The sequence below is a fragment of the Neodiprion lecontei genome, chromosome 3 (genome assembly GCF_021901455.1).
Source record: "Neodiprion lecontei isolate iyNeoLeco1 chromosome 3, iyNeoLeco1.1, whole genome shotgun sequence".
NCBI classification, from domain to species: Eukaryota; Metazoa; Arthropoda; class Insecta; order Hymenoptera; family Diprionidae; genus Neodiprion; species Neodiprion lecontei.
The window spans coordinates 27,437,871-27,463,276 of record NC_060262.1 but is presented as its reverse complement, the minus strand read 5'-3'; the positions used below and the strand labels follow the sequence as shown (position 1 = coordinate 27,463,276).

At 37.9% G+C, this 25,406-nt stretch overlaps 1 protein-coding gene across 6 annotated transcripts in view; it reads left to right on the top strand.

The window, feature by feature from the left end:
• The first annotated feature begins 1,740 nt into the window (after positions 1-1,740).
• The window catches only part of LOC107219882, an 83,543-nt gene continuing 59,877 nt past the window's right edge, over positions 1,741-25,406 (top strand). For 3 of the 6 annotated variants that reach the window (XM_046734723.1, XM_046734721.1, XM_046734722.1), the window contains exons 1-3: positions 1,745-2,300; positions 5,553-5,792; positions 17,920-18,075. In XM_046734723.1, the coding sequence (XP_046590679.1) occupies positions 2,273-2,300; positions 5,553-5,792; positions 17,920-18,075 (424 nt within the window). In that variant the 5' untranslated portion in view covers positions 1,745-2,272. Of the gene's footprint in view, positions 2,301-3,265; positions 3,417-5,552; positions 5,793-17,919; positions 18,076-25,406 lie in introns of those variants that run through there. The other 3 variants (XM_015658229.2, XM_046734719.1, XM_046734720.1) reach the window with 2 other exon arrangements.

Genomic DNA, 25,406 nt, shown 5'->3' with positions numbered 1-25,406 from the left:
TATTGTTGCATGCAAAGCTCGAACCGTGTGGCCTGTAATACGAATAGCTAATACCACGATAAAATTTGAAATAACTATTGCTTTCAAACTTTGCATCTCCTCCATCTACTTTATATCTTAAATTGCGATGTTTTAGGTACATTCAGTCAGACAAAAGACCGAATCTCGTTGTTTCACGTAGGTCGCATCAAAAATTCGTTTCACAACTCCAGAACTATTGGTATAAAAGTTGCGTTTCTCTCCGCTACCTCTTGCAGAAGTTTCTCATCCGAGGTCTTTACGCAATTAATTTAATTGAAATCGGTTCATTGTTTAAAAGTTATAAAATACGATATAGTTTTTTTTATGTGCAATTTCTAAAAAATTTTAGCAATTTTTATCGAAAATAATTGTAACGGACCCGAATATTTTCGGGTGGGGGGAAAAATGAGGATAATCAAAACTAGTAGGTTCACAATATCGAATTTTTAAGGATGCGAAAATTTTATTTATAGAATTTATAAATGTAGAAAGTTGAATTATGGAGTGATAAAAAGAATATGTAAAAGGAATATATAATGCTAAAATGTAAAATCCTTAGAATTTGTCTCGATAATATAATATCGTATACAGATTTTAGCTTTTGCCCTTCTATGTTTGGGCCTTTAAACATCTTGTCTTTCCGTATTTTGACGTTCTATATGTTCAATTTTTTATACTTGGATTTTACACATTTTGATAATCCCCCGAATTAAATTTCGCGTCTTTGAAAATGAGATATTTTGGTCCTTCTGTAAATTGGTCATTCTAGTCTTTTACCCCCACCCATTTTTTCTTTATTTGAAACTTAGAAATATACGACGTAAGTATAAGTTTAGTTTGTCAAAGTTATTTTCTTCTATTTGTTCATCTATATCCATTATATTATACTGAAATGTAAACCGTGCACAATCAGTCTTTAGCAGGACTGATGATCGGCCTAATAGCATACATATTAGGTACTGACACTATACATACCAGATCAATCAAGTATGTTCTCGAAGAGATGAGTCTTAAATGCATGACTGATGAAGCCTTATTATTAATGTTAGGGATACTTGTTGAGATAAAAATTAATCTGCAATATGTTTCATTGTCAGTCAAATGAAAACGGTACATGCATCAAGACCTCTGTCCGTCAGTACAAGAGAACATTAACGAACAATAACTAGTAATTATTATTTTTATTATTATAACAAGCCATGAAAATTCGTACAAGTTGAAAAATGTTAATAGTGTAAAATTGATTTACAACGCGACTAATTTCCGAAGCATCGAAAAACCGTATTCTCTGACGAATCGGGGACTAAAAGATATCGTCAACCGTTTTCGCATTGGGAATTCCGCGGTTCGTTGACAGGCCGATAACAGCATATACTTCAGCAATAAAGCTGCAGCGTAATCGAGAAATTCGATTCAGAACGAACACGCGAGTTCTTTGAAGGTCCAATTAGGTATCTCATATGGTGAACAGAGAATAGGACGCGCAGAAGAATGAAAAACGGTACAACAACTTGCGATAGTTTTCGAGGGTATCAGGATGTCCGGATAACCGGAGAAGATTGTCGATGTATTTTGCGCGTAGACGAAGGTGGGCAGAGCGGCAACGCGGTAAGAAAGCCGCATAACGTCGCGAAGCGCCGGAGGCTCTCTCCGTACTCCGCAAGGCGCAACGGGAGTCGGCATTCAGACTCCGCTGAACGTAAGCATGTTTCTTTGCATCGGAGAGCTCGCGACTCGGTGTGGCGACCTGTCAGAGGATCGAGGCGGCACCGTAATTGGCTTAGGGATGACCACGTGGTGCAGTCGGCACGGAGGGGATTGGCTGTCGGCTCGGAGGCGAAAGCAGTTTTGTTCTAGTATTTACCGTAGAGTAAACCGAGTTTACTCTTCGGTTTACGTTCATTGTTTGACGCATTTGACAGCCACGACGGCTGGCGATGGTTCGTGGAGCGAGTCGCGCGTTCGTCGCATATCCAGGGATTTATATCGCAACAGGTGTGGTTTGTGCTTCGCGGATAATAAAATAATATGGCCGTTTGTTCGTGAGTGAGGTGCGACACTTACCTGCGTTATTTAACGCCAGTATCCGCGCACTTGTGCCACTCCGGCAGCGCACGTAGCATGCCTTGCGGAAAACAAGTGTGGAGGAGGAAGCTGTACCCTGAAAACAAGTGAATACAAACATACCCACCCCGGATCTGCGCCGACGATGCGGTCGGTCACGTAGCGCGCCTACGAAACACGCCGAGGAATGCGTCTCGATGCATGGAACGCAGCAGGTAAAACGCACGTTCGCTTGTCGGCCGATATCTACATCGGCTCCTAAAACGCGCGTCACCCGCCGATCGTCCAACACTGCCCAATTTCATGTTAAGCATTCGCGTTATTCACCCCGCTGCCGGCTAGAGCGCGATTGATTAAAGCGTATTCGATGCGTCGAACGGTAGTTGAAATCGCTGCGATCGATGTCTCGCCGATTCGCGTTTGTTTTCTTTTTAAACTCGGTCGCGCCGTTGCGCTGTGATGGTTATTTTCGGCGCACTTCACCCCGTTCGGTCAAACTTTGTATCCGACTCCATCCTGTGTGAATCATTTGCGCGAAGGAATATTTATACATAGACTTTCAAAAGCTGCCGGGTTATCGTCGAAAGACTTATGTGGCGATGATCGCGGATCGGTGATCGCTGCACGTTGGTGAGAAAATAACAAACGGAACGTCCCAACTCGAGAAAGAATTTAATTAATTGTCGATCGTTGGTCAGTTCTAAAGTTCAGATTTACGTCCCCCTGCCATTTATAATCAAAGCAAAGCTTCGATGTTATTTATTTCGTAAGGTTTCCGCGATCCGGCGACGTTGCACAAGCGCGTATTTACGATGCCGCAATCGTCAACGCGATTCGAAAAGCTCGTTTGTTATCGCACGTGTTGCTTTGTAACAACCGCGCGTTACAGCATTTTCCTCCTACTCTTTTCTTGGCACTGTTCCGACCAATTTCTCGTCGATAAACATCTCCGTGTCTTCTACGTTATGCACGCGGGATATGTCGGGTGTATATTCTCGCCTCGAAACATACGTAAATACTTACACGAGATTCGGCTTAACTGTACTTCGCTTTGAGCCATGGAGTATAACCTATAACCATCGTGTGCCTGTGACCATACATGCAACCGAGTTGTTACGGTAAACTCGAGAGCACGTTTCACCTTCTGTGACGGACTTGAAAAATTATCGGTTCGATAACAATTGAGACTCGGTTGCGTCTAAATTATTACCGGGGCCTGACCGTGAAACCGAAACAACTCGAATTCCCGTCAACGATAAGATGACAAACGATGACGGTGACAGCCTGACGGCATATATAATATTTCACAGCTGATAAGAGAGAAATGAGAGGTAAGGTGAGACGCGGGTAGAAAAAAGATTTGTCGGTTTTAATCAGATGTTCGTTGCAATTCGTGTTCAGTTATTAAAGACCTGTCTTCTGATTTTACGATCGGAGATTTTTAATCAGATTTTATTATCAGTCTCAATCAAATATGATGCTTCTCGTCTTTTTCACGGATTTTATTCGTTTGTTTTTTTTACAATTCTCTTCCAGTTGAATAAATATTGTTGGTCGGAAGGCAGTGTGGAAAGGAGAGCTTGCGACAAAATTTTGTTTTCGGTTTTTATCAATTTTTCATAATTCGATCTGCGTTCGTAGAATGTGATGTAAAGACGTATTGTTATACGAATCGGTAAAATTGGGATCGAACTGAAATCCGCGTTGATGTATCTAATTCATTCTTCATTGAAAGAGAAAAGGTTTCCGCAACAATTGACAAAATTAATGCTGATTCATATTCAATCAGGTTTTACTGGTTTATCTTGTTTGCTATGCGATTTTTTTTTCAAGGTATGTATTAGAGAAATTATAACAAACGTCAGGGCTTTACTTGGAATTCTTGTGCACACTTAATGCACAAAATAGTGTATAAAATCACTTGACCTTAGACTCATTTGAATTAATGTTTATTTTTTTTTTCCAACGTTTAGTCGCAAACACAGTTTTAGAAATTGGCAAAAAAAAAAATTCATGAAACGAAGGACGAAGTTTAAACTTTGTGAGACCTGTTTTATAGATAGTTGGTTATCAATCGATAACCCGGTTGTCTTGAATGTGACAGTATATGATAATTTTTCAGATTGATCGTTCATTTCATCCGAATTGTTCGTTCAAAGAAGCATCTTGTATAACATGAATACTGAAAAACTTGTGTAGAATAATGTATTGCCTAAAACATCGTGAGCTTACGATTAGAGATGGAAGAATTATCGAACTTTGCATTTCAGTCATATGAAATGCTTAATTGTACTTTATTCTGAGATAAAAAACGTTGAATATTGTAGAATATCGAAATCGGGAGATTTTTGTTATTTTGCTGTTACTTTCAATTTCAGTTTCGAACCTCCCTAATTTTTCCTCATATATAGAGAAGAATAGTTCGTTTAGTCTATTTGATTTGCTTCGGGTATTTTCCTGTTGATTTAAATAAAATCGCCTTTCGTTTCACGATAAAAATATTTTCCCTGATTACTACTGTTTTTATCTTTTTGGTCTGCTTTATTGCTGAATTTTTATACCGAAAGGAAATGATGAAACTTATAGTTAGTCGATTGAGCGTTGATGCATTTTTTGTTTTTCTATTGAGCAGATATCATTAAGTGGTTTATAGAAAATCGGACAGGTTTAACAAACTTCTATTCTGAACTGACCGATGACTATTTTGACTCTTACAAATCGTTCTAACAACATAATTTTAATTCGCCACTCGACGCGTAAGAATTTTAAATCTCATGCCATGTTTTGAGTGAGTTGGCTTCCCCGCCTTGCAGACGAAAATATTACCGCAATACGATCTCGCCGACCAATAGAATTCAGTGATCTCGGGCATGCGTAGTCTCTAATTCAGCCTGTTAAGTTTCACTGTATTTGTAAAATGTACCCTTTAGGGTGGTACTTAATATGGTCATTTTTTAATTTTGGGCAGAATATCTCGAATAATCTCGAAATAATTTTTTTCCTGAAATGTACAACCGAATGCCCAGGCTCTTATTTCAATCCTGCAGAGAATAAGTTCAATCCCAAAGCCTTCGAATTTACCTATTTGAATAACAGAGGTTTGTTGGTGCATCGTGGTTAATTCATTTATTTATTTATTTTTTTTTTTTTGCAACAACAAAACTAGAGGTAAAAAATTTACCAAGTTTCAAATTGCTTGACGCAACGGTTTGGTAAGAATAAAAATTTGTCTTACTGTTATTCAAATAGGAAAATTCAAAGGCCTTGGAGTAGAACATGAAACTGAGATAGGAGACTCGTGTTTTGATTATATTTCTTCAAATATATTTCAAACTACTTTACCCCATAGGGCAAAGAAAATTCAAGAACGACGACATTAAGTATCACCCCCACAATACACCATACTCGTTAACAGAGTCGAAGAATTTGTTGCGTGATGATGATGCATGTACATATATGCTGCGCAGGAGATATGAACGAAGCAACGAGCGAACCGGTGACCCTGCAGCAGGAAACCACGACAACGACGACGACGACGACGACGGCGTCTGGTTCACCCTCAGCCTCGGAATCGGGGATGGAACTCGGGCTGAACTCGTGGTTTCCGGCCTACGGCTTCCACGCTCCTCAGATGCAGCTGCAGATACACTCGGCGAGCCATTACCAGCCCAACTTTCAACCTACGCACGAAGATCCACGCTCCAATGGTTCGTGTCCCCCTTCGTCTATTTTGGCCAACGAATTATCCCCCTTCCAATCCCCTCGGGCATATAGCCCTCTCTTTATTTATCTGCAACACGTGTCCAGGCATATGTTGTGTTTACCGCTACAGAGCTCGGCACTAGGATAGACTTTGTTGTAACAATGCGGCATGTCAGCACTGGCCTGCACTTTCTACTCGAGTGCCCTCCAGATCCTCGTGAGGTATTTGAATTAATTGTGCAGAGGAATTATTCTTTTTACCGACTAGAGAAATTATTTTTAGATTTATTTATTCCACATAGCTTTGACTATTTTCAGGTTTCAACGTTTACTGATAAAGACAGAAGTTCGGGGTAGAAAATTAAAGCGAATTTTCTAGTTGTAATCAAAAAATCGAGCCACGTGGTGCTGTTCTATTCGATTACGGTCGTTCGTAATATATTTTCGCGTATATATTGGGGTAATTTGATGCGGGTGTAACAAGAAATGAATCTTGAGTCGTTTACCTGAAGTAACGCAGTCAAGAAAATATGCGCTTCTCTGCTGCTTCTTGAAGCTCGAAGCACATAAATCTGAGTTGACCCATGGGTGGGCATAAATTTGACTGTTCCGGTCACTGGCTGTAACATTACAACGTACATTTGGTTTGTTTTCTCTTCAGTTCCCCTTCATCCTCTTCGCCGAGTACTAAAGCGTATAAATATACGAATATACGGGCTAAAGGATTTCCGCGCTAATGGATTTTACGCGTGTTCTGTGTACCTGCTTATTGCGTATTTCGAGCGCAGCTCACGGAATTAAAGACATATTAGATATTTATACTGCACGTTGTATTATATTTTTATTTATTTGTTTCGATTAAGGATGACCGGGTCTCACCGTGTGAATCTAAAGTTAGGAAGAGAGAGGAGAATAATAATATTACATCCGCTGATGACAGTGAAAACGAATGAAAGAATAACATAATATGAAACTAAGATGAATTTGATCGGATTCGGCTATCACAAGCCAAGATATCAACAACTTGTGAGAAGGTTTTATAATTAGAACGTTCAAAGCGAATATAAACCCTGTTGTTTTTTAACAGATTCCAAAGTTGTCGGTCTCATTTTTTAACTGAGAAATGGTGTGAATATCATTCAATAAATCTCAGGATATAGTAACATTTATCCTTGAATTTGGTTAAACCGTGAGAGTATTCGCGATATTAAACTACTTTCAAAAGTTATGTTCTGTACCTATATGTATCGCAAACACAGATCTCTGTCGAGTTTCTGAATAATCTGCGAACGTGTCGGTTTTATGCTCTGAATATTTTCCTCTCTTTTTCCTTCTTATTCTCCCCTTACGATTCGCAGTAGGAGGTATCATTATTCCGGTTATTCCCATAATAAACGGGTGTAATAACACCATCACCACCAATGCAGCAGCAGCAGCAACAGTGCGGGAAAACATAGCAGCAGTTATAGTATTTCAATTTGCATATAATTTCACGTTGTTATAATGCCGAATCTGGGCTACTTTCTATAATTGTGTGTATACACACAGAGAATGAGCTAATGAAAATTATACACTCGATTTATGAGGCTTGTCATCTATATAAAACGCATGCACAGTCCGTTACAAGGTATTTCAATCAAATTATTATCCGGTATAATATAGGTATTAAATTTCTGCGGAATCATCGCCGGAACTAACAACCTTGCTTCTATATGATCCGTGAATAAGGATTACGAAGTTTACCTCATTCCCACAGCAACGTCGTGCAGATCGTACAATCGTGCCAACGACGCTGTGATATTAAAAATAAACCAACGCAACAACAACGATGATTTTCATCGTTCCATGGCAGGGAATCAATGACCGGCGACAGCTAGTCGATAGAGCTTGAAATTTTTATCAATTTCAATCGCTGATTACTATCTGGATTGTATTATCGGAATAGATGGGTACACTGTAAAAAAAATATCTTGGCCTAGACTTATACAAAACACGAATTGCCGTCAATTCAACATTGTTGGTGTCCGCGTAACAGTATTTGGTGCTAAATTTCCGGATCGAGCTAAAAAATTGTTCCACGTAACTTCGCATCGGCTAATTTTTACATCAAATTATTTACAACGTATGTCTCGACTCGGAGCTGTTTTAAAATCAATGTCAATACGGGTGCTTAAAATGTCAGAGAAAAAGATAAAGAGAAAGAGGAGGAAGAGAGAGAGAGAGACGTTGCAGGTTCTTTAAAATTAAAATTCGAGATAGCCGTCTACAGGCAGGTACGTACATAAGCAACGGGACCTTAGCTCGGCTACAAGATCACGTTTTGCCTTACATCGCGTTGGTACACCAGTGGTGGTGCGGCTACTGCCCGTCATTCCTTCCAGTATTACAGCCCTACCGAACAGAAGATACAACGTATCACGATAAACGTACGTGATTGCGGGTAGTAGCACCTGTTGCTTCGTACACACGTCGCTCGATTCGCCATCTTTTACGTATCTCTGACCACGCGGTACAAAATTTTCGACCAATTTTTTGCAGCATGACGAAGAGTGGGGGAGAAATTGAGAGTAAGGATAATTGGAGTTCTGTTTGGAAAAAAGGGATGTAGCAATTCTTTGAACTCGTGCTGCATTCACTTGTGTCGATACGAGTGAAGTTTGCAAAATTTGCAAATGTTAGTTTAATGGATTTTGAGAAATAAAACGCTTGAACATTTTTAAACAGTTCCACAAGGTATCTGGATGCATTGTCTTGTTCCACGGGTCGAAACGTTACTATCACAAGATCGCGGCAAGGTTCCGTTTCCTGCGAATAACGGTGCGTGTTCCTTACCACGTCGTACCTTGATGAAATTAGAAACTAACCAGCATGATAATACAAGTTGATGGAAGTACTCAGGGAGATGGTCGGGCCCACTGATTCACGGGGGTTTCACAAGACTTCGCGTTACTTCACGAAGATTCGACAATATTTCGTAATACTTTGGTACATACGGGGTTTTATTGGATTTCATAGGAATTCGAGTCGTTCAGCAAACGCTGCTTTTTATTATACGATTATTATCAAAACTATGATGTATGCGAATAAAGAGCGGTTGGCAATTAAATCTAACAGCAGTTGCACGATCAATGCATCCGATACCTTCGTTGGAGGAGGAGGCGAATTCTTGGCAGTTAAGTTACGCGATGAACAAGTATAACGCGAACTGTGGTTACGTTAGTATCTACGTAACGCAGTTTCGAAGAACAGCAATGCACATTGCGTTGAAAAATTGCACACTTGCCGAAGCAATTAAAATGCATCTGCGTGAGAAGCGAGTCGAACTATCCGCAGTTTGTTCGATGATCGTAAAGTCTTGACACTCGTCAGCCACGCGGTGTTATGTCATCGCCGCCAACTATTAAAATTCTATTCTCACACTCGTACGTACCGCTATTATGCGCATGCGCTTGTCACATATACACGTGATAATTGTTATCCCATCGAATGATCGAAGGAACGTATAACGTATACGTAGACTTATTATACGTTTACGTTTTGCGTGGGCATGCCAGCATTATATCGCAGGCCAATGAAAATAATCAAAGAAATCACCGATCCTTGATTTATTTACACAAAATCCCACGCTAACTTCTAAATAACGTACGCGAAATCGAATTTCGTATATTTTCGATAAACGACGATGCGGTTGTCATTTTGGTTGAGGATTTTCAATCCTTCAGGGTATTTCCTACGATCACGTTGTTGTTCTATTCAGCTGATTCCAGTACAATGATTTTTCTGAAACACCCTGTTCAGTGACTGGGCTTTTCTACAGGATCAAAGATAAACTCAATGTATTGAGGAGTTTTCGACGAAAGGATTAATATTCTTTAAGCACACGTACATTCCTAACTTGATGCCGTTTAGTTGAGATAAAGTCGTGCGATATGTCCTGGCTCAGAGTGAAGAGACCAGTTTCCGACTATTATGGCTACGTATGGCTTTAAAAATATATGCGTTAGTGTTACGGAATAAAATAACGGGGTTCGTTGAGCGTAAAGAAATGATCCAACAGGCACATGTAAATTCAGCAGTGAAAAATGCTTTCATTGGCGATACGTGTTTCTATATAGAAGTCGAAAAACAGGACTGTTTTTATTATAATACTGGTTGACGCAGAAACCTTACTCTTCTTTTAACACATGAAACCTTTAATGCGTCGTTTATCTACGAAGCTACTAGATCAGAAAAAAGGGCAAAACGGATGATTTCACCCTTGGTAAAAATATGTATTATATATATTATGTACATTATTCGTTAACATTGGACTCGCGAAGATAACTAAACGTGAAAATAGAGGAGTTAAGGAGGTTGGTGAGTTTGAAAGAGGGATGTGGTTAACTTGTCGAGATATATATCTACATCGCACGCAATCAAGCTTATGGCAAATAATCAGCAAGTGTATAATTTCGGAATTTTCCTTTGATGTACGTCGCTGAAGATAACTCGATTGCTATTCTTTTTTTACTGTTGCGTAATTTTTTTATGGTTAGAATATGCATTTACAGCGATGGTGTAAAATATTTTTTACTCGTACAATATATTTTAACGTCAATTGTGACGAGAATTTTTAAACGGAAATCAACGTTATTTACTCCGTTCCTGAAGTAGCACGTGGTTATTGAACGATTAGAGTATCGAGAAGATTATAAATAATAATATGTTTCTTGCCTTTGTTTCTCTACAGGCGATAACACCGCAACGAGTCTTGAGTAGTATCATCATCGGAATAACTCTTTTACAACATTTCACTAACCATTCTGTCATCATTATACCAATTCAAATATCGATTGATCTTATTTCAAATCTTCGAAATAGTAACCAGGTATCGTTGTCGCAGATTTTTGAACGTGCAATTTAAATTTAGAGATAACAAAAAATGAAAAATTCCCCGCCACGTTATTTATTTTTATTTTCATCTCCCGATGCACATTTAGTTAGAAAACCATAAAAGAATATCGTGGATCAGCGGTTTACAAATCTTAATACCACTTCGAGATTTCTCGCTCTAAAATTGAATCTCGGACATTTTGCATCGGGAGAAGAAAATAGAGGAATAAAAATACCGAAACCCGAAGTCTCTTTGGAGTAAAAAATTTTTACTAGAATTTCCTGCGTACATTTGTCCGTATTTGCTTGCCAATACGATGACTCAGTGCTAGTTAAACTTTACTTAGGTCTTTAATTGAGCGATAAATTCCACAAGGCTCGTCGTTACACGTATACGTTATACGCCCACCGCGTACATCGCATTTGTAAACGTTCGGTAAACAACCAGTATCCGTAAATGATTCTTTCTAATTTTAACTCTATGCAATGTATATACGCATTGTATGTACAAGCATGGACCGTTTAACTAATCGCGAAAAGTTGCCGATTGATTCGCGTTTCGATATTTGTTCTAGTTACTACTGCATATTCATCGTTTTCATACGCGCGACGAGGTGCATATTTTTGCCTCCGAATTGCCTATACACGTATCTAGTTATCTTCAAAGATTTATCGCTGATCCTGACCCCTCGACTCGCTCCTGAATACAAATATTCCCCGATTATAAATTTAAGTGTGACAAATACGGAACGATCCATAGTGAATTCGTGATTATACCTATACGTTTATAATACAAGAAACGAAGATCAGCTTTTCTTATCGTTGGCTCTCGGTTTTATCTTACACAAGCCACTTTTTCCGACAGTTTGGTCCGTCATTCTCTATGAAAAAATTCATTCGGCAGAAGTCATAGAGATGTAAGAAATCTCTACGGTAGAAGTATTCGAGTAAGCGAATCGCACTTATAGAACTTTGCTGGAAGACTTGAGTTCGATAGCTTCTCGATTTATTACAAAAAAATGTATATAAAATGAAAAAAATTCTCTACGCAAGCATAGATTTTGGATTGATCGTATACGACCGAGGAATGCTGCAGTGAGGTTTACGTAATCGTCATTTGAAGTTGAGAACTATACGTATTTATGGTTGGTTGAAATGCGAAGCTGAAGCAGGCCCCAAATATGGAACTCTCTTGAGATGATATTTTTTTATTCTCTTGTCCAAACAGCTGCTGCCTACGTGAATTTTTCGTGCTGTTCAGGATCACACACCGCGCAACTGCGCAAATATGCAGAATAAATCAAAATGCCGAATTCGTATATTTATATAGATACTCATAGCCCTGAGAAATATTTCATTTGTTACAGTTTACTAGAATATTATAGTAAAATACGTGTGGTTTGTATCCGGAGCGATATTTTCAATACCAAACAGATTCTTCTCTCTTAACCTATGCATGGATTTCGTACACCTACGTTCGAAGCTAATTGTTCTGCGCCCATGTTTAATTGCTCTCAGGTCAGGAATCGTAACACATGTGTGCACGATGTGCGATGTGTCGTATATATATACGTGATATAACCCGAGTAACGCAAGTTTCCACCTCTGCTCTGCACTCCTGCACGACTTCCTGGACGCCTTTCACTTTTTGTTCGCTACGTACGGTGCCCAATATTACATTATACACGTACATAAATCATCATTCGCTGAACCAAGTTTCTTTCGAGTCTGCATGTATCCTTGACTCCTTCAGAATTCATCAAATTCAATACTATACGTCGTAACGATTAATCGTTCTATGAAGGTCGGCTTCGATGCTCATCGGAAGATTAAGCATAATTTCTTTTCAACGTAATTACGTGCTACAGATAGTTGTATTGAAATCAGTATCGTTTTACAAATGATATACGAGATGTACGAAAAAACCTGAAAATTTTTTGGCACATTTTACAGACTGCAGGCAAAGTTGGAGTAACGATAAGAATTTTTGATTTTTTCTGTTGAACACATTATTCCTGTGTGGAAATAGAATATGTTTTTTTGCCGGAGTGTACCATGTTAGCGAATATAACGATGTGAAATCTCAAAATTTAATTAAAAAGAAAAATCAATACCCAGTGAAACTCGTGAGATTCCACTTTATACCCTATCTTTCTGATCATGTTGAAGTTAGTAATGTTATTGTAACGATTCATATCGAGGAAAAAGCGTTAGTCCGCGATTTTGGAATTGATGGAAATTCATTAAACTGTAACAAAACAAAACATACTTATATTTAGAAATCATACACTGAGAAAAATTTGATTTGTTATAGTAACTAGAAAAATTCAGTAAAACAGGTATCCTTAAAAAGACTATTCGAACATTGTTGGCATTACGAAATACGAAGTACGCGTAACCATTTCGTGCTATCGTCGATCCTTTTCTTGGTAATTACAACGCAAAATCAGTTTGTTCGGTTTACTGTACTTTTTTAGTTAAATAAGGCTTTAACATCAATTTATTGTTGCACAAGCATTAAATTTTCGCAACAGTTACAAGAAAATGTAGTAACAGTGATCGTAATGAGAAAGAATAGTATCGGATACTAGACTTTTCAGTAACAGCTAGAAAACTAATTTTCATTTTGTACCTAGAAGTATATTTTTCGATTATGGTAAAAAATGAAATTAGTTAAGGACTGAGCGGTAACCGGAACTAAAAATTTCTCTCAGTGTAGTTCCGTCAAAGTCATTGTAAAAATAAGAAAAAAAATGATTTTTTCCCCAGTGTTTCGTTACGGTAACGTCGCTAACTTCAACCTCGTAATTATGCCGCACTCCTCATCAAATACACGATATGGTTGTACCAGTAATATCATCGTAATGATTTTCCTTTTTCGACTCTATCGCATACATGTTTGAATAATTTCATGTAAATACGGCTGACTTCGGGGCGTCTGTAACAACAACCACAACAACAACAACAACGACACCGGCAATAATAATAAGCCGCGATTGAACTTTCGCTCAGATAATTATTATATTTTTCGTTGAACTCGTTGCTTCAGCAGGCACTGATGAGTTCGAATTTACGAGTTGCATTCTCTAATGTATTTGCACCCTCTTCCCAAGGGAATGTCAAGGATGCTGGTCGTTAACGGTGGGCTTATTGCACGACGTGCACATGGTGTGACCTCCATAAGAGGAGGTACCTCGGAGGTATACGAAAGCCATGGCACGTTGTGCGAAGTAGGTGCGCGGAAGTGACGGTGGCGATATATAGAAGCCTTGAACCGAGCTGGCTGAACCGTGAACCGTGAACCCTGAATCCAGAGTGTTACTTTTCCACACACACACATACACACACACACACACACACACAAAAAAGGGCATCAAACCCACGGAATGCGCCACACGCTATGCGGGTACCGTATCCCTCTTTCTCTCTCTCTCTCTCTCTCTCTCTCTCTCTCTCTCTCTCTCTCTCTCTCTCTCTCTCTCTCTCTCTCTCTCTCTCTCTCTTTGACTTTATCCCATGGCCAACAGCGTGCTGGCGCATCCTCTATTAGGCCAAGCTACAGAGATTTAGAGTAGGCATTTTGTGTAAAAAGTGTTAGAAGAAAACCAGCTGCGCCATTGTTTGTAAAATAGTTCCATATGATATAGTGAGATGTTTTTCACTCGACTTTGTTATTTATAACTTTTTTATTAACAATTTTGTGCAAAAAATTGCCTTTTTTTTAGTTTTTTGCTCATAAAATTGAAACTATCAGAGTAATCGTGACGGTGTCGATAGTAAAATTGTAGAAAATGAAAGGAGGAATAAAATGAGATGTCGGACGACTCGATCGGACTCTTAGTTTAAGAGAAAATCGGAAAAACCCGGCCAAAATGGAGTTTTTTCAAAAATTCATAACTTGGTTATTTTTTGAGTTGTAGCGTAGATCCTCCGGTCAGTATTAGTTATTGATATAAACTTTATACGTGCGAAGAGCAGGAACTGTCCGATGCGTAGTTTTTGATCCGTGGCCATTTGAATATTTTACTATGCAATTTTCCAGCAGACCTGAATGCGACAGGTATGGTCCGATTTCAATTTCCAAAAAAGATTTTGAATGTAGAATTCTCATACTACGAAACGTTCATCTTGGTTTTTCATTAAAACGCTGCGAAATATGTTAAAAATAAAGCTGAACCTCACGAAAAACGGCCGAGCGCGTGAGAGTAGTTGAAGAGTGGGGGTAGAGCAGCAAGCAAGGAGAGGCATGTATATATAGTAATACCGTTAACACGATTCTCCAATTTATACATCCCATCCATATTAATTTTCCTCCGATATAATTCCATTGAAAGTAATGCCGCTATAAATACTATACACGTTCGTAATGTTTCTAAATGATATAACAAAATATAGCAAAAAAAGTAGAATTGTTGCTCTCCTGTTCGTTTTTCGAACGATTTGATTGGAGAATCGTGTTTCTCGGAACGAAATACCCCGGAAACAAAAAGAAAATGAGTTCAAATATTCCTATTTGTTGCTGAAATATTCTAATGAAAAGATCGTGAAATATGCTGGGCGCAACAGTATTTTACAAACAATGGCGCAGCTGGTTTTCGTCTAACACTTTTTGCATGAAAAAATCTCTGTAGCTTGGGCTATATGTACCTAAGCCGCAAATGTAACGCACGTAACCGACTCTTACCCACTATGGGAACCGCAGTAAAGTACGTGAGAAAGCGTGTTTAACCCTTCGATAACACACTGGGTCATTTCGAAGCGTACTTCGAATGTAGGCGAAAACAACTTTTGGGCAGATCGAGAATTATAAAATATTGTAAAAGAAGGAAACAAAATGTTTGAATTTTTTTTTTTCTACAGTAAGGTTTTTATTTCTGTGATTTTTATTAATACTTTTAAAATACACCATCACCTTATAAGATAATCAAAGTATATTCCTGAATTATCTCAACTTGATCGGACGCGTATATTTTGATCATGCGAGTTTTCGGCTAAATGCGGTTGGTTGATAGAGAATCGATACTGTTCATTGATTTTGCTGTACCAGACTTTCAATGATTTATAATTAATGAAATGGCACCTGCTTCAGAAATCGATCAAAATTTTAAATAACTGGTTTGCTAAGTAAGTAAAATGGCGAAGGAAAACAGGTTATTGGATATGTCAAAGCGCGATTTTACAACATCTAATTTGTTGATTGATCAAAGGAAATTCGATTTCGATATTCTGTTCGAAGCTAATCGGAAAACCTGCAATCATGGTAATTTTTTTGAGTATAGCTTAGCCTTGAAAAAAGAACGCAGGGGAAAAATGGCTTGAATGAATAAGCTTCAATTAACTCCGTTTCGTCGCTACCTTACGACTTGCGTCAATCGTAAACCGTAACTGTTTCCCGACTCTGGAGGTAATATTAGATACCTGTGGATCTGATGCCCGCTCCGTGACGGATGCCTTGCATACCAGTAATGAGAGAGATTTTTTTCTCCCCATCTTCCTCTTCAACAATAATCGCCTGGAAGTTATACTGCCTTTGACGACGATGATAATTTCCGATCGTGTTGCCTCCGGCGATTCGTTAATATATTATATACATTATATATATACGTATATGTCATGTATTTCATTGCGTGTACAATGCACATTATTATAAAATATGTCGCATTCATTTTCCTCATGGAAAGATAAATCTTTCTCTCCGCACAGTGAAAGATGAAGAACGATCGGTGTGCATTAAAAGGAAAAGTAAGAATTGACGGAAGCAGTCAATTGCATGCGATACGGTGGAAGCAAAGTACCCTGATACGCTGATATGGACCCGCCTTATTTAGGTCTGACATTGGGGTCGGTTTAACGATGTTTAATTGGATCAATTAACTCGGTTCTATCAACCATGCAGGCGCGCATTTGACCCGACGCTTCGGTCGTTTAGAAGATAGGGAGACGGAAGATCTTGTATACGAGCTTTTAAGGATTAATCGGACGTACCGTCTGAATCAAAAGTTAAGATGGGAGAGGGATAAAACCTTGAAAAAATCTCCAACAATCTTATTTGCGCCAATGATGATGATGATAACTAATGAAACAACATTTCGATCACGTGATAGAAACGAATCTGAGGAAATTCGAATGGCACAAGTTGTAATGACATCGATTTGAGGAAAGTTTTTACAATCGCAACGTTCAAAATAATTAACCTCAGCTCTGTTTCTCTGATTTTATTCGTATTTGTACAGATTTATTTCTATTGCATATTAAAGATATTGTTTTATTCACGTTCATCATTATTGGGACAGTTAGTAACGTTAATGGAAATATTTTACAGATTTATTTTCTTTTTCTAACTTTTCATGAAGATAATCCATCCAATTCGTCATCAAAGTTCCGGTATGTTGCACAGAGAAATCTACATTGATTCAGGCAAAAAAGATATCGGATCGTCGTGCAAAAGTAAATTTTCCTTCGTCGATTCAAGTCGGCACATTAAAGTCTTAAAATTCCGTGGCATGGATGAAAATTCCGGCATTCTACTGTTTTTATCGTGCATATAATATCGCGAATAGGAATTTTCTCGCTCTTCACTTTTTTTCGTATTAGAATTTATTATATTCTTTATTGTCTCCCGCAGAAAATTCCTTCGCGGCAGCCGCAGCGGAAAGCCCAACATCTATACAGCGATTAAAGATCGTTAACGTGCACAACCATTAACACACTTTTCACGCGCTTATAAACCGAACGTCTGCAACTGTATTATAAATAAATTCAAATACATCGATCGCTGTAACAAAAATTCACGGAAAGTCATGGAAAATTTTTTACAATCTTTGTCCATTCTTCTCAATTTATTCGTAAACTGTGGCTGTCGTTCAAGAAAACGGGAAAAGTTTACCGAAACTTGTATAACATTACGATACAAAGCTTATTTTTCTACCATCACATTCCCTTTTGACGCAGATTTCTCGACGATTTTTTATCATCTGATTTATGATTGGCAAGAAATAGCTTCTGTAGTAATTTTGCACTCGCGGATTGGAAATGTGTAGTTTTTAATTTCCCCTGTTTCCATCAGAGTCAGCATGCTACTGTTAAAATCAGGTCAATTTTGACGGTTTATCGCGCTCTATTTCTTACGAAAGTTTATCAACTGAAACTTATTCCGTTCGTATTACGTTCCCTTATTCCTCCTTATAATTGAATGATAAAGTCTCTTTCTCGTATCCTACCACGACAATTGATTATATCGTAGTTTCTTCTTATTTACAGACGCTCTGCTTGTACGGCAGGTCGAATTTCTGGAGACGATCCTCGAGGAGACGTCGGACGATCTCCAAAGCGACTCGGACCGAAGCGGGACAGCTTATTGGCTGGGTTCTGATTCCGAAACGGAAAGTGTCATTCACGTACGAGCTCGTCACGCAGGTAAATAGCGAAATTGCACGTTCCGTACTTGTAATGATGGCTGCAAGTTTTTACCTATGCAAGGTATATAATAACATCCGAGTCAATTACGCTGTGATGAATCAGCCGGTGACTTTCATGCGGAAAATTCATACTGTGACTGTAATATCAAAGAAAGGGAAAAAATCGCGTTACAAAGAGGGAAACTTTAATCGTATTAGAAATGCGGGTTGACCAACCCTTGAAATCTGGTGCATCTGTGCACCACTCGTGAAATCTTATGAAATCGTTTGAAAACTCTGAAATCCTGTGGAATATTATAAAATTCTATGATTATTTCACGGTCAAAATTCTTTCTTTTGAAAGGACGGTCAAAAAACCGAACGGTGATAAATTTCACGATGATCGTAACACTGCTTGATTGCATAAAGTGTTTTTTATTAGTTGCAAGATGCTGCAAGCTATATATTTACATATCGCTGCCTATCTTTAACAGGCAGTTTGTCATATTGACCGTTGAACAGCGCGGGCGACATCCGGCTCAAGATTGAGAATCAGGAGAGAGAAGAAAAAAATACTACAATACATGTCGAATAGATCGTTTGCTCCAAATTTTCCTTTTTCGTTCTTTTTCTCCCTCGGTAAAATGCAATCAACGATAAGAAAAGGACGTCGGCCTGTCCACAAGATCGGTTGACATCACTCGTTCAATTTTCTTATCGATTACACATGAATCAAATTCAGTTTGCTTCTGCACCGATAATTACGGTCCTTCTTCGCTACTTTCTCAAATATATTCACTCGCAGTTGACAGCTGCAAACTTTTTTACATCTTTGCTCTACATGCGAAAGAAACCAGACATGTTATTTATATTTGTTCATGGCAATTTGCACTCGCTTCTTATTACGTGCAGCATAAATTGGTACAGGTAGATTATATTCTCAGGTGTTAAAGAATGATGTTATTTTCTCTCACAATCTCTGCCAATTGCTGCCAGCAGTTACTTCGTATAGAACTCGTATTTCGCTCGTTATATGATGTATCGAGTGAACGCGCGTTGCCGTCTAACGCAGTCGTCATAAGCAGTCGAGAGAAAACGTATTATTCAGACGTCTGGGAGTAACTCGCGAGTAACTTCGAACGGATCAACTTCTTATCCTTCCAAAAAATACGATGGAAAGATAACCATATCTTTAAATATCAAATGAAACGAAGCAAATGTTTTTTTAAATAAATATTCGTTGCGTATAATGATTCAATCAATTGACGGAAATATAAGTGTTTTACATTTGCTCGGCATTCCAAATTAGCAAAATTCACCGATTTGTTCATCCAAGTACTTGGAACTAAACTTGAACATATCGTATGTTCATTTAACCAGCTTTGAAAGTGTTCAGTTTCACCACCTCGGTGGTTAAATACACCCTGAATAATTCAGAGTTAGAATTTACACTGGGGAGAAAAAGAATTTATACGGAGCCGAGACTTGCAAAGTTTCGAATTCCAAACTTTGACCTTTTGCCACGTGAAATGAAGCTCGTTTTTTTTTTCTTTTTTAAACAATTTATGAGAGAAACAAATTTTGAACCGCTTTTGCAAAATTTGAATGTACAGATGATTATTGAAAAGTGTGTTGAAATCGCTGTAGGAATCTGGAACAAATGTTCTTCCCTTGTAATGACCGATATTCTGATTTCTACATGCAACGGATGAATTGTGGCTTTGAACTCTAGTCTTACGTACCTATAACAGTTCGTCGTATCGAGGTCAGGAGGGTGAGATAGTACGAAGATCATCAGTTTGTCGGTCTTTGGCTGCCGGCTGAATCACACCATTTACAAAAAAAACAAATAAAATAAGAAAATTGTCTTTCATCAGCAGTAATAATGAAGAATCGTTTTTACGTTTGCGGTCTGAATAACAAACTGCAACGTTTCATTTCTGCATGAACGTAAAAAAGAAAAAAAATCAAAACTTTGTCCAGTGTGCAGAAAAAATATGCGTTTCAAAGTCTGTATTACTTCGTTACATCTTAGGGATCATGAGTCGATATTGAAGAACGATAGTTTCGCGCCGGAATTTGATATGCTCAAAAATCCGTTCTCCATATCAACGTTCATATTTTTCATAAATAAAACTCTAATACCTTTCCGATTGGACCGTCTTGCGAGTCAAAAAATCTCCGAGGAACAGGAGAACAAAATCCGTCTTGAAATTTTTTCTCAATTCTCGTTCTCTATGCGATGAGAGAAGAGAGAGATTCTCTCGTAGACCGCTGACGGAATATGGCTTCATAGTTGACTGGAGATAAGTTATTAAGTGCGGCTCGGAACGCAGACGAACCCACGTATAATAAATACTTGAACGGCAACGGTTCACGGATGGAAACGTTGCGGTGAAGATCTTTAAATATTGTACAAACCGTTTCCGAGTTTCCAGGAAACAAGACAATTTTATCAGGATTGCGTTTGTTTACAACTGTCTTAACCCCCTCAATTTTCTCTCTAAGTTTATGTACATGTTTTTCTCGTAGCTTATTTGAAAATGCAAAATGTCCAGTTCCTAGTCCTAGATTCGTTTTGCAAGCTTCCGCGCGCCTCGATAGGCGTTTCTATAATAAACACCATGCACGTTGCACACTCTCGTATATTCAAGTCTGTCGGTATCCAGAGTGCGTGATGTACACGATTTGGGACTTAGCCAAGTCGTTCGTGTTAAATTATTCGCGCGGATTCTGTCCTTCGTTTTGCTTCATCTTCTGCTCTGCCCAGCGTGAGTCTTTGATTAGGCAACTCTCGCCCGAAATTACTTCCTAATCGCTTTAATTAATTCACTAACTAACCGGCGAACCAGTCCACTGACTTTAAATGTGTTTGATTCAACTCTTGTTAGCCCCTAATTTTTTTTTCCTTTTCACCCTGCTCCAAGAGTAATTGCCCTGGCGTTTTCTCGGAACGTTGAGCCGATGCTCTTATTACGCACGTAATTAATGTACCAATAGCTATAACCACGCGTATTTATATAAACCTGCAGCTAATTCATAGTATAGAATTCAATTAAACGCTTCTCAAAATAGAAATCTCTTTCGTTGCTAAATCAATGATCAGAAGCTAATCAGTTTCTATTAATTTTTTTTGACGATGCACTTTTTAGATGCTGATACTTCAATTTCTCAAACTAATCTTTTACCGTCTTTGTCCTGCTTTTTTTTATTTTTATTTTATTTATTTTTTTTCATTTTGGCAATAATTCTTCTCCCATCGGGCATGCAATGCGCCTTATCTTAGGCATCCAGATATCCACCGTTGATGCTAGACTCTCGACTACTCGACGCGTGACTGTAAGTCCAGTTGCATAATGTAAGGCGCTCGAGTTGCACACACTGATCTCTAGGTTATACGCTAACAGAACTAACTGGAAGCGGTATCCCGTGTTCCCCGTGTTGTTTTTCTGTGATGAATGAAAGCTGTAAGGCGGCCATGTTGCTTGTAGTCAATCTGTCAAATGTCGCGGGAAATTCAAATAATCATCGAAACAGTATCGTGGGGAAAAAGAGAAAATATTAAATACCTATTAATGATTCAACTGTATGTTGACTGAAGAATATATCTTCAGTCAATAAACTCTTTAATTAAAAGTATTTTAATTAGCGAAAGTATTTTACAACTTGTAACAAGGATAATTAAAAAATAATCGACCAAATCTAGAAGCAAGTTCATTTTTTGCTGAAAAAAGGTGCTTTTAAAGTGGAATTACATATATTACATATTATTACGTGTAATAATTACATAGTAAATTTGATCAAGTTGAAAATTAATTGAATGCCACGGTTTTACAGCGGTTGAAGTGCTTTACGAAAAAAACCACACTATTTTGCGATAAGACTAATATTTTCGCTGTCAATCTCAAAAAATGAAAATTTGCGTTCAGGAATCACTGCATATTAACATTAAGGGCTCAAATTGTGACAGGCATTTTATTTCCTCTTCCTAAAAATATTCAACGTGTGTCTTTGAAAAGAAATACTCTATTTTTTTGGACCAATGCACTATGCACCCTAATGAACACATGCCCGCATGGGTTCTGAAACAGTTAATTTTCTCCTCAGTCGATTACGATGACAATGGAGAATATCAGCCCGTAACATAACCCATGACCGTCGAACCTAACTCAAAAATTCCCAAGAATACAAACGATGTTACGTTTACGGAGCTCCGATCGGTTCTCGGAACTATTGGAATTGCTTCGAACCCAGCCCCAAAATTCTTAAATGACATAATCTAGATTTATGATATGCATCCGGTATTTGTAGGCAAGACCCTGCGAAATATTCGTATTGTTTATTATGACAAATATGTCATAATCATCTATGACTGTGCACTGTGGTTTTGTACGAACAAATAGACTAAACGAGAATTAATTTGTAGAGATAATACGTGTTCTGGGGCACAATATATCATGTTCAAACCTCAAGCCTCTCCATTGTGAGACGTTAGCATAGGTAGGTTTGTTTTTTCAGGCAATTTTAAAAATATTATTTTGTGTATGCGTTATTACAATTAATACGTATTATACTGTTAATTCAGTATTAAATAAAAGTTTCCATGAAAAATGAATTTATTTATCGAGATAATGTGATATCACATTTTTAAACGTGGTAGTTTTATGAAACTAATAATACAGTAATTCGGTCAATATATACAGCGCTCAACGTGAATATTTCAAGAATCGAGCTGTTTCGCTGAAAAATTATTATTAATTAATTCTTATACCTCAACTATCGACAATTACTGTTGAAGAATATCGTAAAACGATTTTCAGAGAACCCGTATATTCTTCTCCGCAAATTACCGATTAGCTTCATGAGGCATAACGATTTTGATTTTTCTTTGAAATAATCTGTAGATAAATTTTGACGATCTCTTACATTAATCTTATTCACTCTGCACCGTTAGCTCTGTATTGTTGTAAACTGGATATCACTTATCCTGTATTTTACAGTCCCGGTTTTCTGAACGCAGCATTAATAATACCGTACAGTGAAAAATTCTTGGAGGTTAATTGAAACTTTCTACTTTAGTAGTACAGACTCGAATCGTGATTCGGTCGAGCATTGCACACACACACACACACACACACACACACACATTTATATAAAACAACTTCGGCTTAATTATTACGGAGATGTTGAACTTTGGCGCGTGCCGCTATCTGCGCGATTCACGTTCGTCTTAACTTTGTTTCGAAATACTGCACGTGGGTCGTTCTGTCAAGAAGAAGAGGCGCCCGATAAGACCAACGACCTCAACCACGGAATGTTAATGAGAAATGACTGTATCGCCCACGTCTAAGGATCGCGGATTACGCTGACGTAATCCAGCCTCGTCAAGCGTTGAACCGTGACAAGCGAGAAATTTCGTTCAACCTTCGGAAAACATTGGGGATTCCAGGTAACTGGAGTTTTACATTGCCAAGGTCTGTCTGTAGGCGGAACGACGTCGACGTTTGGAACGAGTCGATCAACGGTAAAAATCGCACCGTTTCGTACTTGGCGTTATTATTTTTTCAAAACGACCTGCACAGAGACAAGATCTCGACTCGTGGCGTGTTTTTGAATAGAAAAATCATTCATTTCGCATCATTTTTCGCAAGCGGCAGGCGAATAGAAGTTGAAAATAACATTTCAAAACATTTTATATCACGGATACATCCGTGTTTATAGGTTTTTGGATAAGTCGTGGGATTCTCATTTCTTTGTCGAACTGGATTTTAAACGATGATTGCGAATTTAGACAACATATTTATAACCTTTGGATGTACAAGATAAACAGATCACAAACGTCCTTTACTTTTTAAAGATATCTAATATCGTTGAAGTGGCGTTCACCTCAAGAGTCACTTGAAGTTTGTTTCGGTGCGTTTCTTTTACTCACTTTGTTACAGATAAGCGGATAAGTTTCACGTTAGAAAAGCATATCGTTGAATTAAGTGGATAACAATCTCAATGCGATTATACGTATAACCAGTTTTTGCATCGAAAATACAGTTTTGGGTAAAATAACGGGTCCAGTTATGCGATTCACGGAATATACATAATTTAATCAATTTCTACCCTTTCTTTTGTCCTTATTGTTTCTTCTTTTTTTCGAAGGTGACACGCAACGTGCAGACTGTCGTCTTGTTTCCGGAAATGCCGGAAATCTGGACAGCATTACACGACTTTATGTTACCACTTAAACGGCACGTGTTGAAACTTAATTAAATGGTTGCGTGTTGATTCAAACGTTACTGAACGACTAAAATATCCGATCGTTGATTTCACGCCAATTATCTGTATCAATTACACAGGAAAGTTGCGTGCAATTTAGTCTTTATACCTCATACAGTCTCGATCGGTATCGTTTCACGCGTGCTTATCGCTCGTGTCGAGCTTGGTTACATAATATTTCCCAGCTTTCCCACCGAGAAAGCGTAGCTTCCGGTTCCATGTAAAATCGAAACTAAAGTCTGCGATGAAACGATAATTTTAATATAAACTTATAGTTATTCTACAAAAAAAGCACAAGCTGTTTCTTTCGCGGTTTTAAAACAAATGCAATTTTGTCAATGTTTTTTTTGGTTTTTTTTTTTGTTTTTGAGATATTTATCTTCAATTAACAACGCATTTTTACGAATGTACACGAATACGCATTTTTCTTTTGCATAACGTTGTGATACATTTCTTGCAATATTTCTGCCTTTCCAATATAGTACAGTATCGATTCTTTAAATGCAACATTCTGATTTAATCGAAAAATTCTTTGTTTTAACTGCTGTAGAAATCTTCCCCGGTCGAGATACTTGAAAAATTTGGATTTCAGGTTTTTGCCCTTGAACGAATAAACTTTTCAACAAATATCTGGCCTTGGAACGTTCATCAGAATATCACAAAACTTGACAAATTTTTTTTATTAAAATTGACGATTGTATTAGAAATAACAGCCGTTTCTCCAACGTACGAAATTTCCTACTCACAGCATTTACAGAGTTGTAAATTAGAAATGCTACGATTTAATTCGATTTTCACTGTTTCAATGTTAATCGTTCGTTTAGAAAAAAAAATGTTTTTTTTTTTCAAATTTATAGTCACGTAGCGAAGATTTTTGTATAAAATTTATTCGTTTACTCAATTAACGTTAGAATAAAAATTTCGCAAACTCGCAATTTCTCTTTTATATTTGGAAAAAAAAGAAAATGATCCAAAAACGAAACTGAGCAGCGTGGCAATGTGTTGAGGATAAAAACCACATCTTGTCAAGAGTTATTTCTAACAGACGTAATCATTATCAATACTCCATCCTGCGGTATTGAT